Source organism: Musa acuminata, chromosome BXJ1-8 (genome assembly GCF_036884655.1).
Source record: "Musa acuminata AAA Group cultivar baxijiao chromosome BXJ1-8, Cavendish_Baxijiao_AAA, whole genome shotgun sequence".
Classification (NCBI taxonomy): Eukaryota; Viridiplantae; Streptophyta; class Magnoliopsida; order Zingiberales; family Musaceae; genus Musa; species Musa acuminata.
The window spans coordinates 9,274,415-9,290,407 of NC_088334.1; the positions used below are offsets into that span (position 1 = coordinate 9,274,415).

Consider the following 15,993-nt stretch of genomic DNA (forward strand, 5'->3'; position numbering starts at 1 on the left):
TCTCCGTCCATCACACCGCACGCCAGTGAGCATGACTGTGGATCACGTAAACGATCTCCCGCAGACTACTCTTTGCAAGAATGACGAGATGATAAGAAAGGGATACGTGTTAGGCATTCATTGCTTGCAGTGGGCAGTAGCTCCACGTTTTATCATCATCACCATCAACACTGGAAAACGACGGCCACGGTGGCATTCCCGCAAATAGGGAACTGGCGCTGTGGCAGTTTGGTGAGGAGGTTCAATTTAAACGCTGGAGAGCGCAGTGGTGCGTCTCCGTCCGCTCCACCGGAAACTGCACACACGCGTTCGTTGACCCCCCTCTCACGCGTCGCCGTGACAACTCGTTGGAGAGAGACCGCACGACCTGCCTCCCTCTGCTTCTTTCCGTCGAGTGGCCTTTTAATCATCAGCAGGGATTAACAGAAGAGGAGGGCATCCTCCATTCGCTGGAGTTAGGAGCCCATGGCGGCAGCCGCGACGACGCTAACTTCGTGCCGTTTCCCCCGGGACCTGTCCCTGCCTCCAAGAGCCGCGGACGACTGCTCTCTCCACTTCCGCCCATTCCCTGTTCGCCCCCCCTTCGGTAGGGCTTCAGCGCTGCAGCCGTGGCTGCGGCGACCGACTGCTGTCTGCTTTGTGCTGAAGGAGGTAAGTAAGGAGCAGAAGAAGAACGCGGGGTATACTTGGATGGAAGATGCCAGCGAGGGCGAGGAGGAGGGGGAGATGGAGGGAACGGAGGAGATCCGGATCTCGTGGAATCGTCGCACGGAGGAGAGGGCGGCAAGGAAGCAGGAGGAGAGACGGACGTACCTGATAGCGGCGGTGATGTCCAGCCTCGGCATCACATCTATGGCCGTCGCCGCCGTCTATTACCGTTTCTCGTGGCAAATGGAGGTCGGTGGCCGGCCCATATCTCTGTTATTTAATCCGGCAAAATGGTCCGTCTTATTTACATAAATCAATGATAGCCATATCAATCTGCGCCGCAGGGAGGACAGATTCCGCTGACGGAGATGTTCGGGACGTTCGCTCTCTCTGTGGGCGCGGCGGTACGTCTTATTCTCTCTGTTCTTCTTCTCCTATTCTTGGTCGGAGTAATGCGGATGAATCATATAAACAACAGAGTCGTCTACACTGGATTGTTGTACACTATATTCATCGAGCAACGAGATTTGATTTCGTTGCGTGGGTTGCAGGTGGGGATGGAGTTCTGGGCGCGGTGGGCGCACCGGGCGCTGTGGCACGCTTCGCTCTGGCACATGCACGAGTCACACCACCGTCCGCGCGACGGCCCCTTCGAGCTCAACGACGTCTTCGCCATCATCAACGCCGTCCCCGCCATCTCCCTCATGGCCTACGGCTTCTTCAACGGCGGCCTCCTCCCCGGCCTCTGTTTCGGCGCCGCAAGCTCCAACCCCCACCTCCCTCTCTCTGTCTCGTTTATCCTCGGTTGATACGAACTCCACGTGGCTGAATCCTACAGGGCTTGGGGATTACGCTCTTCGGCATGGCCTACATGTTCGTCCACGACGGGCTGGTCCATCGAAGGTTCCCCGTGGGACCCATCGCCAACGTCCCCTACTTCCGCCGGGTAGCCGCCGCCCATCAGGTACCACCGACCGCCGGCGCCGTCGAGAGCCTGGCCCCAAGACGGCTGAGCCTCTTATATTAATAGCAACCATGTGGACCAATGTCGTATATATCACATCTTGTATGTGTGTGTGTGGTTACTTCGTACAGATCCACCACATGGACAAATTCGAGGGGGTGCCGTATGGGCTGTTCCTGGGACCCAAGGTGATGCCGACAAATACTGAGTTGGGACCGCGCTGCCGATTCCAGAGACGTAACCCCATTTCTTTTTGGTGATTGCAGGAGTTGGAGGAGGTCGGAGGCACGGAGGAGTTGGAGAAGGAGATCAGCAGGAGGATTAAGCTCTACAACAGGTCCGACAGCAGCTGAAGCTTTCGCCTTCTCCAACATGGATTCACTTCGTGCACTTTATAGTATAGCTTTAGTTGTCACTTCCGAGGAACAGTTGAATGGGGTGGTGAAGAATGTATGTGAGAAAATGTTCATAGCGGAGAAGAGGAGATTCTTTTACTGTGAAATCAGACGATCGAGTTTTATTTATTTATTCCGCTATAAGATTAGATTGAAGGGATTTCGGTACTTCGTTTAGCATCACATGTGCAGCTTGTGAGGCATAACAGAAATAAGATTAAGCTTATGAGAACGAGGAGAATATTTAGTGCGAGCATACGGTCGTCCACGAAAAATCCGCGCATCCATGTGAAGTTAACTACTCTAGATATGATCCAAAACCGTATCTGTGATACTGTCAGACCATTCATGTGTTGGTTGACATGGAGTCTTGTTTATTAGGTCACCAAAGATGGTGCCGGTTAAATATGAATAACTAACGACATGAGACTGCTACCTCCGATCTAAATGATTAAGAGTTTTTGATAATCAAACATGTGGCATGCATGTGATAATCAAGTCGACAGGAGAGATAAGTTCAATACAAATGATTACGAGTTGTCTCCTTTCTTTTAATTAGATATTTGGTAACCTTGCATGCTCATATGTCATTATATATCATAAAATATAATATAACAAATATTCTAATATGTCATATTTTTCTTATCATATTACAAAATCTAACATGAGAATGATATGATCATCTGAAGCCACTCTCGATTAGTTTATTTGATCAATTAGTAAAAGAGTTTGAACAACATCGACCTGACGTGAGTGTCAATGATATTTTTTCCTGACAAATTTAATGGTCAATTATTGTTCATGACGAGTGCTTCCGTCGAGTGGCATTTGCTGAGGTGGATGGGACACGGCGATGTGCACGAGCAACCCCAACCATCAAATGTAGGGTATTTTAACAACCTTCTTTCTAGTGCAGACGATGATGTCACAATCGCTTTGCCTCCTCACAACTTATTACCGTGATCGCTCCTACCGACGATTTGTCATGAACTTAACTGGAATTGTCTAAGTCGTGAGGTACCATTACGGCAAAGACTTGAACTTAACTTGCGTTGCCTAAGTCGTGTCTCGCCTTTACGATATACATCCATAAAGATCAGCCCACTTGCAACCTCTCGCAGGTCCCGAAGGACCTATAAAAGAGAATGTTGATTAGTTCGAAGAACGAGCGACGGACAAGTCCCGACGTCTCGCAAAAAGGGGAAGCTTTATAAGTAATTCAGCGAGCAGCTTGCATGCACAAGAGAAAAGAGAGAGAGGAGGAAAACACGGACTTTAGAAGGTTGAACGAATAAGTTGCAAGTCCACAAACAGCTGCTCACTAGGTGTCGGGTGCGACAATAAGTTCCCGTCAAGGTAACGTGCGAACTTGTGAAAGATTATTCAACGCCCAACACTATATCGAAGCGCCATCCCCTATGGTGCCACTCGGGTGGTTCCAGGGTGTTGAGATGGCTGACGTTTAGCGTACAATAGCAGGTTGCAGAAAACAACCCATGGCACACGAAAATGGAGTTGTTTTGGGTTATTTTGCTCGATTCGGTGAGCGGTCGCACTATAGCACTATAACTTGTTCGAACATACATTTTTAGAAGCAAAAGGACATAAAACTAAGCCAAAATATGTTGCCAAACAACGATACATATAAACAAAAGTGACGAATGGTTCGTTGAACAGAGTTGTTGCAGGTGCGTGATGATCGTTCGTGACATTCTCCCCCACTTAAACTGTTGACACCCTCATCGACGCTTATTGGTAGTTGTTGATGATTGCTTCTTCATGTTGTAGGGTGTCTTTGGGCTCTCAACTGGCTTCAGTTCAGGGAAGTTTTCAGCACTTCACCAAGTATTCAGTCTGCTCAGCTCCAATGGGTAGCTTTATCTTGCGATCTGCTAAAATGGTTTCAACTCGCTTCTCGTATAAGGCTCTAGTGGGGGGTAGCCGAGTTGGAACATTTCAGGAAGCATCTTGCAGACCCGAGTGGTAGGCTTTTATGTTGTTGGCATGAAGAACATTGTGAATTTTGAACCACGTCGGCAGTTGTAACTTGTAAGAGACGTTACCCACCCTACTGATAATTAGGAAGGGCCCTTCATACTTGCGCATCAATTCTTTGTATACTTTGTCCCTAAAGAATTGGAGTGATGCTGGTTGGAACTTTACTAAAATCAAATCGTCGACCTTGAACTCTTGCGGTCGCCTTCCCAAGTTCACCCACTTCTTCATCATTTTGGCCGCCTTCTCCAAGTAAGCCCGCGCAATATCTGCATTTCGGTGCCACTCCTTTGCGAAGTGGTAGGTTGACGGATGACTCCCAGTATACCCGATTGTCATGTTGTGAGGAGTTGACGGTTGTTGTCCTATAATGATATGTTGGTTGGCACTCATGTAATGTCGAAGATATTGCTTTAGGCGCGAGTTTATCCTTTCGGTTTTCCGTCTGGGGGTGGAGGCTTGTGGAGAAGTATAACTTCAACCTCAATAATTTGAATAGCTCGGTCCAGAATCATCCCAGGAACCGAGCGTTTCGATCATTGATGATATTATGCGGGACTCCCCAATACTTCACCACATCCTTCATCATCAGCTTGGCCGCCTCCTTTGCTGAACAGTGTAGGGGAGCAGCAATGAAAGTTGCATACTTTGAAAATCGATTGACCACCACAAGTATCGATCTGAGTCTCCCTACTGCTGGCAAGATTGATATAAAGTCTAAAGAAATGCTCTCCCACGACCTTTCTAGTACGGGCAACGACTCTAAAAGTCCCACCAACTTTCGTTGCTCTACCTTGTCTTGTTGGCAAGTGAGGCACATTCGAACATATTCCTCTATATCAGTCTCCATCTTCGGCCAATAGAAGGCCCTCTCCACGAGAGCCAAGATTTGGTGAATGCTTGGGTGTCCAGCCTAAAGGGAATCGTGACGCTCTCTTAAGATTTCATACCTCAAATTGTCCACTCGAGAAATATAAACCCTATTCCCTTTTATGTAAACGAGTCCCTCCTAGACCCAAAACTGTTATGCCTTGCCTTCTTTAATGAGCTGCATCAGGGCTACTGCCTGGGGATCACTATACAGTCCATCCCTGATCCTGGAAAGGAAGTTGGAGTGCAACTGACTTGTTTGGCCTCTGCCCTCCAATTGTACGGCATTCACACGCTCCACTTTCCGACTCAATGCATCAGCCACGACATTTGCCTTTCCGGGCTTGTACTCCATTGCTATATCAAATTCAACAAGGAAGTCTTGCCATCGTGCTTGCTTTGGGGAGAGTTTCTTTTGAGTTTGGAAATAGCTTAAAGCGATGTTGTCTGTCCTCAGTACAAATCGCGATCCAAGAAGGTAGTGTCGCCAAACTCGTAGACAGTGGATCACCGCTGTCATCTCCTTCTTGCGCACCGGATACCGTCGCTTGGTCTTATTGAGTTTTTGGCTCTCGTAGGCCAATGGATGACCCTTCTGCATGAGTACTCCCCCAATAATGAAGTCTAAAGCATCTATATAGACTTCAAATAGCTCCCCATAGTCTGATAATTTGAGCACTGGTTCTTTCAATATAGCAGCCTTCAGATCTTGGAATACAATTTCACATTTATCAGACCACCTCCAAGGCTGCTCCTTCTTCAGCAACTCCATCAGTAGAGTCACACGCTTTGAATACCCCGCTATGAAGCGTCGATAGTAGTTGACGAAACCAAGGAAGGATCTCAACTCTGGCATCTTCTTTGGAGTTCATTATTCCACAACCGCTTGCACTTTCGATTTGTCCATTCGAATGGAGCCATCACCAATTCGATGCCCCAAGAATAAGATCTCCATTTGAGCAAAGTAGAATTTCTCTTTTTTCATGAACAAAGTGTTCTCCCTGATAACCTTGAAAATTGCCCGAAGGTGCTTGACATGCTCCACGAGCGTTTGACTATAGATGATGATATCGTCCAAGTAGATGACCACAAACTTATCCAAATACTCTTTAAATAGCTGGTTCATGAGAGTGCAGAACGTGGCTAGAGCGTTGGTTAAGCCAAAAGACATCATTAATAACTTAAATGCTCCATACCTGGTCAAACAGGTAGTCTTCGCTTCGTCGCCTTCAGCAATGCGCACCTGCTAATACCCCGACCGAAGGTCGAGTTTTGAGAAATACTTGGCGTTGCCTAATTGGTCGAATAAGTCCGCGATGAGCGAGATGGGATACTTATTCTTCATCGTCACTTTGTTGAGGGCTCGATAATCGACACATAGTCGGAGGGTCCCATCTTATTTCTTCTAGAAGAGAACTGGAGCTCCGAATGGTGCTTTAGAACTACGAATGAGACCATCGCTTAGTAGTTCACCTAACTGCTTTCTGAGTTCTACCAACTTTGGCAGGGGCATGCGGTAGGGTGGTCTCACTGGAGGCTTCACTCCTGGCTCCATCTCGATATTGTGATCCACGCCTCTGTGTGGCAGAAGAGTTTTCGGCAACTCGGGTGGCATAACGTCAGTGAACTCTTTCGGGACGTTCACCACCGCAACAGGTTCATGAATAGCCTTCTCGTCGAGTGGCTCTAGCTTCATAGCAGCCACAAATGTTAATTCACCTTTTCGCACCCCCTTCTTCAGTTGTAACGTCGATATCTATTAGGGGTCCTTGGTTCCTCTCTGAGAGATGGGAGCTACACAGGGGTCGTCACCCCCCATCATGCATAGGGAGTTTAGGAATGACATTAACACCAACTTCGTCGCGTGCATAAACTCCATTCCAAGGATCACTTGGAAGTTGTCCAATGGCACTACCATCATGTTCATGCTCCCGCTCCATGTTCTGATCTTGATGGGGACTCCCTTTGCCACCCCGGAGATTTGCTTGGCCTCCGAGTTCACTGCCTTCATTCAGCTTGGGCTCTTCTCTAAGATCAACCCAAGTCGCTTTGCTTCTCGATCGGCAATAAAGTTATGGGTAGCGCCTGTTCCACCATTGCATGAGTCGTTTGGCCATTGAGCTTAATGTCTATGTACATCAGCTCACTACTTCCTGCTTTTTGTAGCCTTGTCTTCGTGTTCTCCCCCACTTGACCTCGTATGGTATTCAATAAATGCATTGCTCCCATCTAAGGTCCTTGCGACTCCTTACCGTCGCTGTTGGATTCAGAACTACTCAAACTAATAGCGATAGCCTTGCCCTTGTCCGATCTGAGGGGATAGATGAAAGCTGTTAAAGCATTGAGTGCCTATTTTTGTGGGCACTCATTCACCATGTGCGGCCCTCCTCATAAGAAGCATCCGCTAGGTTTTGGGGCATTGTGTTTCAGGCTTAGCCCTTTGTGGGAACTCTTCTTCCTTTGTTCGCCCCTGAGCTTCTTCCCTCGAGAATATTTTAGAGGGCGATTGCCTGACGATTGTTTCCTTCTTCTTGGGTCTTCAGAGGAAACAAAGTCGGTAAGCCTTTCTACGATAGCAATTTCCCTAATCACATCGGCAACATTCCTTCGATGTAGTTCTTGTTGAGCCTATGGCTTCAAACCATCGAGGAAGCTGAATAACTTATCCTTCTTGGATATGTCTTGTATGTCTAGCATTAGTGTAGAAAATTGCTTCACGTAGTCTCGAATGGAAGTATTTTGGCGGAGTTGTCTCAACTTCCTTTTTGCGATGAACTCTATATTCTCCGGTAGGAACTGAGTTCTCAACTCCCGCTTCAAGTCCTCCTATATGTTAACTCGATACTGACCTTGTTGGATCTCCACCCAATGGGTTCTCCACCAAAGTTTTACATCTCCGTTCAGATACATGGTTACTATAGAAACTTTGATTTCTTCATAATCAGGCCTTGTAGGTTGAAAGTATTGTTCCAAGTCGAACAAGAAATTCTCGAGTTTTTTGACATCTCTGGCCCCTCCATAACTATGAGGCTCAGGTGCCCTCAAGTTTTGTAGCAGTGCAACGCGGGTGTTGCTTCCTCCCGCATTTAGTGCTCTTGTGAGCATGGTCACCCTTGAAGTGAATTCCGCCATAACTTCCTGCATGTGTTGCACGGAGTCTTTGGTATCATCTGACAATCGGTCGATTATGGCCTCAACCTTGTCGATCTTGGACTCTGCTTCTTCTTGCGAGCTCTCTACCCCAACAAGCCTTCGTTGGCCATAGTAGAGTTCCTCCAAGCTTGCTTTAAGAACATCCAAGTGGGTTTCTGCCGTTGTGAGTCTCTCCTTATGACTCTTTTTCCCGGTTGGCACTCTAAATTGTGCCTCCTCCACTCGCAGAGAGTAGCCAACTTCACGCTCATCGTGTTCCCTGTCGCACTCTTCTTGAGTGGTTCCAACAGCATGGCGGCGAGTGTGCACTTGCAGCCCACTTGTGGCTGCTTGGGGCAAGGGTTCGACTTGCCCCATCTTGCTTGATTTGCTACGATGCTTTGCCATGGTGAAGTTATGAAATTCCTTCGTTGTTTACTCGAAGTGCTTGCCCGCTCTGATACCATAATATCACGGACTTAGCTAGAATTGCCCAAGTCGTGAGGCACTCTTGTGGTAAATATGCGAACTTAGCTTGTGTTGCCTAAGTCGTGCCTTGCTCTTACGATATGTGTCCGCAAAGATCAGCCCACTTACAACCTCTCACAGGTCCCAAAGGACCTGTAAAAGAGAAAGTTGATTAGTTCGAAGAATGAGCAACTGACAAGTCTCGACATCTCGCGAAAAGGGGAAGTTTTACAAGTAATTCAGCGAGTACCTTGCGTGCACAAGAGAAAAAAGAGAGAGAAGGAAAACAAGGACTTAAGAAGGTTGAACAAATAGCTGCAAGTCCACAAACAACTGCTCACCGAGTGTCGGGCGCGACAACAAGTTTCCGTCAAGGTAATGTGCGAACTTGCGAAAGATTGTTCAACACCTGACACTATATCAAAGCCGCATCTCCCATGGTGCCACCCGGGTGGTCCTAGGGTGCTGAGATGGCTGACATTTCGTGTATAGTAACGGGCAAGGCACATAAAAACAGAGCTGCTTTGGGCTTTTTTGCTCGGTTCGGTGAGCGGTCGCACTGTAGCATTGCAATTTGTTTGAACTTACATTTTTACAAGCAAAAGGACATAAAACTAAGCCAAAACATGCTGCAAAGTAGCTGTATATGTAAATAAAAGCAACGAAGGGTTCGTTGAACGAAATTGTTGTGGGTGCGTGACGAACGTTCGTGACAGATTGCTAAGGACCATCGATGTGTAATTTGATGTGATATCTCCCATTATATATATATATATATATATATATATATATATATATATAGCTAATCGAGATATTATTGTGCATATATCAGTGTTGGATGATATCCTAGGAGCTTTTTTTTGTATGTGGTTTTTTTACTGTTAGTATTAAGATCATGATTTAATGTTAAGAATAATTATATATCTCGTCCAATGTTTGTGTAATCATATTATACATAATCCAAAAAATATGATATGATCGTAAGTATGATTGTAATGCTTTGAGGAAGAAGTCGTATCATATATGTGATGGTGAAAGTATCAATTATATGATTCTGAGGTGTTAGATATAAGACACTAAGATGCGAGTCATTAATATTTAGGTGTTAACAGTGAAGTATAGGGCATATAGTATTGATATTTCATTGGCCCTTCTTGCATCACTATTCTCATACCCATCTCACCAAGACCATCAATAAGCAAGCATAATTAGGTCATCAAGATTGCTAGGGCTTGAATCTAAAAATTGACTACAGTTTTCCTCCTTTAGATGGGACAATTAGGTACACACCATAAAGATAAAAACCGAAAACATGACAATGTGACATCTAGAATCCGAGAACACAAGCGTCGCATATCTTCATTAATTGCATCAGAATTCCCATAGAACTCAATTACAGTACTTTTTTTTTATCGAATTCATATTCGATTAATCAATATTCAAATACAATTTAATTGAATTAGAGGATCCCCAATACTTAAAAAAAAAGGTTAAAAAAATCTATTGTCATTTTACCCATATTCGAAAGGACAATTCCCTAATTATTTCAGTATTTGAATTTAAAGTTGATTTAATTTACTTAAATAATTAAATTTAAATTTAAAATTCAATTAAATATTTAAGTATCTGAATCCGTAAGATCGAAAATTCTCCATCCATTGCCATCCCTGCACGGTGTATAGCGGAGAACTTTTTAGACTATCATTGACCTCTATTCAAAATCCAACCCTCCTTTTTGCCCTTCCCGGTGTAGATCGTAGAGACAGAGAGAGAGAGAGAGAGAGAGAGAGAGAGAATTGGGGAGGATGAAGGAGGTGGTGCTGCACATCTACGACGTGACAAACAGCGGATCGGAGAAGACGAACAACACCATCCTCCAGATCAACCGCATCTTTAAGGATCGGATCGGCCTCGGTGGCATCTTCCACAGCGCCATTCAGGTTCATCCTCATCTTCCCCCAATCCTTCGCTTCCTCTTCCTCCTCCTTTTTCTTCTTTCAAGTTCCTTTTCTTTTTCTGTCCAGAAACCCTTTTCTTTATGTGCGTCAAGGAACTGATTGAGATCTGAAAGGGTTTTAGATCCGTCAAGAAACTGCATGATTAGTCGTTCGTTGCAATTCTTTTTACTTATTTCTGTTTATTTTCTCCCTAATTTTCTTTTGTTTGGCTGCTTGCCAAGAACCCTAATTAGGTCACCCAAGAAATCACATGCTTAGTCGCCCTTTGCAATTCTTTTCTCTTTATTTTGGTCTATTTCCTCCCCGGTCTTTGTTTTCTTTGGCTTTTTGGAAGAACCCTAGCCTGTGAGCAGACGGGATCTGAGTAACCGTGTCGGATGCCATTTTTGATCGAACTAGAAGTAATATTGGCTGCTTTTTTGCGCTTTCCTTATGCGCACGCTCGCTGTGGAAACCTGAAATAATTGATCGATTGCTTCATCTAGCAATTTTTTTAATGATTTTCTAGATGCGATTAGGGTCAGATAAATTTGAACTTCTGAATAGATTTGGTGGCTGCGTCGCAAATTAGTTAAATGAATATTCCATTAGTTTTGTTGGCAATCACTATACCTTTATCCTGTGTGCATTTCCATTATGATAGAGTGGATCGCTACCATTTGTTGTAATTCATAAATAGGATGAACATATAGGCGTTCATCAAACATCTTCAATGCTCCTGCTTGATCTGGCAGGCAAGCCTCCGGCATGTGTGGATAATTTTTATTCTATATTATTCTTAACGTGCTATTGCTACTTTCATTTGAAACTTTTTAAATTGTTGTTTCTACTGTTACAATAACTTCGCAGAATAAATACATCTAGTTATTGCCTCTCTCTATAAAAAATGTCTCTTGAGCTTAGTTTCAGACTTCGCTTCTTCATTGCCATAATGTTTATATTAGTGAATTGGTATTTCACATAGGCTTACACCTAGCTATCCTACATTTATTCCAATTAGAGATTATATGCTATGCCAAAGCTCTCATTGTTGTCAATTTAAACTCTTAATTGGCTGTTAACACTCATCTCTTTGCAGTCCATCTTATTTTTGACAAAATTGTTTGCTACATTTCATTTCATTTTTCATGAAGCCTCCTACTTTTTATTGGCTATTAGTAACACTTCACAGAATTTTTATGATTGTCATGTAAACTGAGATAAGCAAATCTTCTTTCTCCCACGTTATGTAATCATGCAATGGGATAGTATTGGATGGTTTGGTTTACTGGAAATTGATATCAGAGCATTCATTAAATTTATTTATAGTCCATGAAGATGGTGTATTGTGGACTACAGACAGATTACTATGTTTCAGTGATCAGATTTTACTTGGTTACCAAATAGGTGTCTTATTTTTGCATTTGGTGAATTTTAAGGTAGACTCGATTATTTTTTTTTTTGACTGCTTGAATTTTAGGTGAGCATGCAGGTCTTCTTTTCTTTAGTTTTTGTTATCTTCATGATGATGGGTTTCCAAATATTGAGAAGAAAAGTTTGAGATCACTTAAAGCTTTGCCTACAATCAGTAAGGGACTTGTTAATTTAATCTACTTTTGAAATCATCTCCCCTGGACCTTATGATGGTCTGATCAGGTAAGCTTGTTCATTTTATGTCTTCCACACGCTACGCATGTGTGACATTAGGAAGGGGGAAGATATGAGGCAAGAATATAGTTGTTTGGAGGGAACAAAAAAGTTGATGGCTTCTTAAGATTCATTTGCATTTTTATTCAATGACACACTCATTCTGATTTGGAGCATTTCTCACAGTAGTATTTTATGGCCCTTCACACATTGTTCTGTTATCGAAATGGAAGAATTCTTATTTTGTCTTTGGTTTTTTTTCCCTTGTAGTTTCTTTGATCATATGCATGGATCCATTCAGTTGAGTTGTTGTTTTTCTGATCATATGCATGGATCCATTCTGTTGAGTTATCGTATGTCAGCAGTATGATAAGATAATTTTAGGTATCACTAGCATTTTCTTATATTCTTGCTGTTATTTTTTGTTCTTAGACTCTTTTGTTATTTCTAGAATATGCTACATTTCATACAATGGTTTTTTTGCTTGATTTCTGTATCATGATGTTTATATTTTGGCAGGTTTATGGAGATGAAGAATGGTCATTTGGGTTTTGTGAACAAGGTTCTGGGGTTTTTAGTTGTCCACCAGGAAAAAATCCTATGTATACCTATCGTGAGCATATTATTCTGGGAGAAACAAACTGCTCCATTTTGAAAGTAAATCAAATTCTGAGAGAGCTTAGCCAAGCTTGGCCAGGACATTCATATGATCTTTTAGCCAAGAACTGCAATCATTTTTGTGATGCTTTCTGTGAAAGGCTAGGTGTTCAAAAGCTTCCAGGTAACACAGTTATCTTTATTGCGATTTTTATAACCAATAGATTTAGTGGAATCTTCTGTCTGTTTACCATTTTCAAGTTGAAACTTGTTCATTATCTACCCAGACATTAAAAGTTTTTTAGTTTTCTTTTTGATGGCTAGATGTTTTCCCCAGAATTAAAAGATAAGAGAAAAACATAAAAGAACTTCTTTCATTTTTTATATTCATTATGTCAACTTGAAGAACTGATAGCCTTTTTGCCTATTCATGAGACTTGATTAAAATTTGGTAAGCTTAAAGTGACCCTTTAAAGGGTAATAAAATCCCATGACAATTATTTACCCTTAAAAAGGTAACAACTAACACTTCATGCTCCAATTTTGAGTTCAATTCCACACTTCTATTAGAATCTAGAATGAGATGATGAGCTTTCTTGTTGGTTGTATTAATGGGTTTCTTAATCATTTGTTCTTTTCTTTTTATTATCATATCCATAACAGCATGACTATTTGAAAGTCTGGCTTTCTTTTGTTGCAAATACTGATTGAAGATAAATTGTTTTAAAGGCACATGGATATCATCCAAAATTTATTTACTCATCTATACATGCTGAAAAATTATTTATGATGCATTCTCATACTTCATACATTTGCAGGTTGGGTCAATCGCTTTGCCAATGCTGGTGATACTGCTATAGTAGTTGCAGAAAATGCAGCACTCCATGTACGAAAATAATCCTGATCCAATGCTCATTGTTGCACGATTTTTATCATGTTTTTAGACATGTAGATTCTTTAGGCAATTTAAATGTTTTATGAAATCACATCTTTTTTTTTTTTGAGGTGAATGCAGACCGCTACATCCTGAGTTCAATGAAAAAATGATATTGAATCTCCGCCTTTTAAATTCAGGCAAAACAAGGGCGTGGTTATAGAGTGAAATAGCATTACATAAAGAATTGGGGTTAATTTACTATGGCTAAAGTTATAACTGTCACAGAGCTTTCTGATTCTGATCTTCCAAAGTATTCAAGTTTAAGAAGATTGTCTCCCCACAGTGTGTCAGTTTTACCTGCATTGCTTTTGTTTCTTTAATTTCGTTTTCAACGCTAATGTTGCTTTTTTTGCAGCTGAGGCAAGCAAAAGACGAGATTGTTACTGCTAGCAAAGTGGCATACAGGTTCATGGCTGGTCTAGCCTCTAATTCCCGGGCCACTCCAGAGTCCCCGAGCTATTCAAACAGAGGTAGCCCTCGATTTCAGGGTGCATGGTTCAAGAACTTGATGTCCATTGGTGCCAAGCCATCGGCTGGCACTTCGGAGATTCCAGATGAAACTGATGACAGTCCATTGTACCGCCAGAAGCCTTCGGAGCTATCGCAGCACAACTCGAGGCAAAATAGTTGATATTACTGTACAAGTATTGGTACCGTGCATTAGACAAAAATTATTTACAACTAGACATGTTATCAACGTATCAAACTGTAAATCTCGGGTTCCTCCTTGTTATTCAGAGTGTCTTTGCAGCAAAAACAGATAGTTTGATCATTGTTTTATAACAAAGTATTTGGAAGTTGATCTCCCCCTTAATTTAATGCGGCTTTGTTGATGGGATTTGGCTGCAGTTGATGGCGCACTCGTCTGAGCCACAAGGATAAGAAGTGGACAGAGGCATACATACGGGTGCCATCTTTTTCTTGTTCGTTTGGTTGCATCCCTTTCCATACGAGCAATTTGGTCTCATCCTCTCCCACCTCTCTGCAGGGCGACAGAATGGTGCTGGGCTTAACGTATGATGGGCCAACATCACGAATTGCTCCATATTCTCTGGTACTTAATTCTATCGCTATATGTGATGATTTTGGAATCAGAACTCAGCTTTACAAACTCATCAGGTTAGGAACCTTACGTCCAAGACGAGATGTTTTGAAGCCGACATGACCTCGATGATGTTTACAATGGCAAAGTCGTATCTATCCGCCGGAGCATACGAGATCACGAGCTTCCCTTCGTCCAGGTTGATGAGGTACTCCTTAGACAAAGGGCTTGCGGTTGCCGAAATCGTACGGGAGGGTGAACAATAGCTATTACAATCTTAATAAAAAAATTCCCAACATATTTTGATTTGATAATAATGACAAGTATGGGGGAAGAAAAGAAAACTAATAGTTCGTGCTTTGATTTTGCCGATTGACTCACAGAGCTAGCCCTAGGAAATTTATCAAAGGGTAATTTTGACAACCCAACAAAGACAATAAAGCAAAAATATAAAAAGAGACAAGAACACCAAATTTACATGGTTCGGTCAATTGAACTACATCCACGGACGAAGGAGGAGCAAATCACTACTATAAAAGAGGGACTATTACAAATGCCTTAGGAAGACATTCCTAGGCCAGAAAACACATAAAACTACTAAACAAGAAAAGCCTAAAGTAAACAATTAGGTTTTCTTGTTGTGCATCTGACTTCAAAGCCTATGTCCTTAATTATAGTTTAAACAAGAGATACCAAACTTGATTTTCCTGATGTAGGACTATGTGAGACTTGCCAAACTAATAAATCTCCACCTTGGCATGTCACAACAAAACTTGCTCCACCTTCTTCACAAAAGCCCCAATGGGCAATCACTAACAATGAACACCAACCAAGTCTAAGCATTGCTTGAACTTGTAAACCGGAAGAGGCTTCGTAATCATATCTGTTGAATTGTCCTTCGTATTAATTTTCTGAACAAGGACTTTTCCCTCAACAATGGTATCCCGAATAAAATGAAACTTCACATCGATATGTTTCGTCGTTTCATGATACATCTGGTCTTTAGTTAAATGAATAGTACTTTGACTATTACAGTAAATTGTATTAACACCTTGATGTAGACATAATTCGCCGAACAAACCTCTTAACCATAAGACTTCTTTGATTGCCTCTGTCACTGCCATATATTCTGCCTCTGTAGTAGATAAAGTCACGACAAGTTGTAAGAAAGCTTTCCAACTAACTGCACAACTGCCAACGCAAAAAATATAACCTGTCAGATCTTCATTTATCAAGATCTGCAGCATAATCGGAGTCGACGAAACCAACCAAAGTGTCACGATTTTTTTCAAACACCAAACAAGCATCTAAAGTCCCTTGCAAGTATATTAGAATCCACTTCACAGCATGCCAATGTGTTT

General features: G+C 42.6%; 2 protein-coding genes across 2 annotated transcripts; both read left to right on the forward strand.

Annotated features, from left to right (window-relative positions):
- The first annotated feature begins 258 nt into the window (after window positions 1-258).
- LOC135587447 (beta-carotene 3-hydroxylase 2, chloroplastic-like) lies at window positions 259-2,140 on the forward strand. The gene is made up of 6 exons (XM_065078864.1): window positions 259-897; window positions 993-1,052; window positions 1,200-1,406; window positions 1,487-1,612; window positions 1,744-1,800; window positions 1,879-2,140. Exons 1-6 carry the CDS (start codon window positions 466-468, stop codon window positions 1,963-1,965), a joined length of 969 nt encoding a protein of 322 aa, XP_064934936.1. The 5' UTR covers window positions 259-465; the 3' UTR covers window positions 1,966-2,140.
- Window positions 2,141-10,140: 8,000 nt separating this feature from the next.
- LOC103993183 (uncharacterized) lies at window positions 10,141-14,404 on the forward strand. Its single transcript, XM_009413152.3, has 4 exons — window positions 10,141-10,412; window positions 12,576-12,837; window positions 13,472-13,539; window positions 13,946-14,404. Exons 1-4 carry the CDS (start codon window positions 10,278-10,280, stop codon window positions 14,219-14,221), a joined length of 741 nt encoding a protein of 246 aa, XP_009411427.1. The 5' UTR covers window positions 10,141-10,277; the 3' UTR covers window positions 14,222-14,404.
- The last annotated feature ends 1,589 nt before the right edge of the window (window positions 14,405-15,993 follow it).

What these genes read in the sequence shown, in the direction of transcription:
- LOC135587447 (XM_065078864.1), top strand. Translation starts at nt 466, where the DNA reads ATGGCGGCAGCCGCGACGACGCTAACTTCGTGCCGTTTCCCCCGGGAC. An exon ending in CTCTCTCTGTGGGCGCGGCG is followed by an intron (nt 1,053 to 1,199) that starts GTACGTCTTATT and finishes CGTGGGTTGCAG; the next exon opens with GTGGGGATGGAGTTCTGGGC. An exon ending in GGCTGTTCCTGGGACCCAAG is followed by an intron (nt 1,801 to 1,878) that starts GTGATGCCGACA and finishes TGGTGATTGCAG; the next exon opens with GAGTTGGAGGAGGTCGGAGG.
- LOC103993183 (XM_009413152.3), top strand. Translation starts at nt 10,278, where the DNA reads ATGAAGGAGGTGGTGCTGCACATCTACGACGTGACAAACAGCGGATCG. An exon ending in TCTTCCACAGCGCCATTCAG is followed by an intron (nt 10,413 to 12,575) that starts GTTCATCCTCAT and finishes ATATTTTGGCAG; the next exon opens with GTTTATGGAGATGAAGAATG. An exon ending in AGGTGTTCAAAAGCTTCCAG is followed by an intron (nt 12,838 to 13,471) that starts GTAACACAGTTA and finishes ATACATTTGCAG; the next exon opens with GTTGGGTCAATCGCTTTGCC.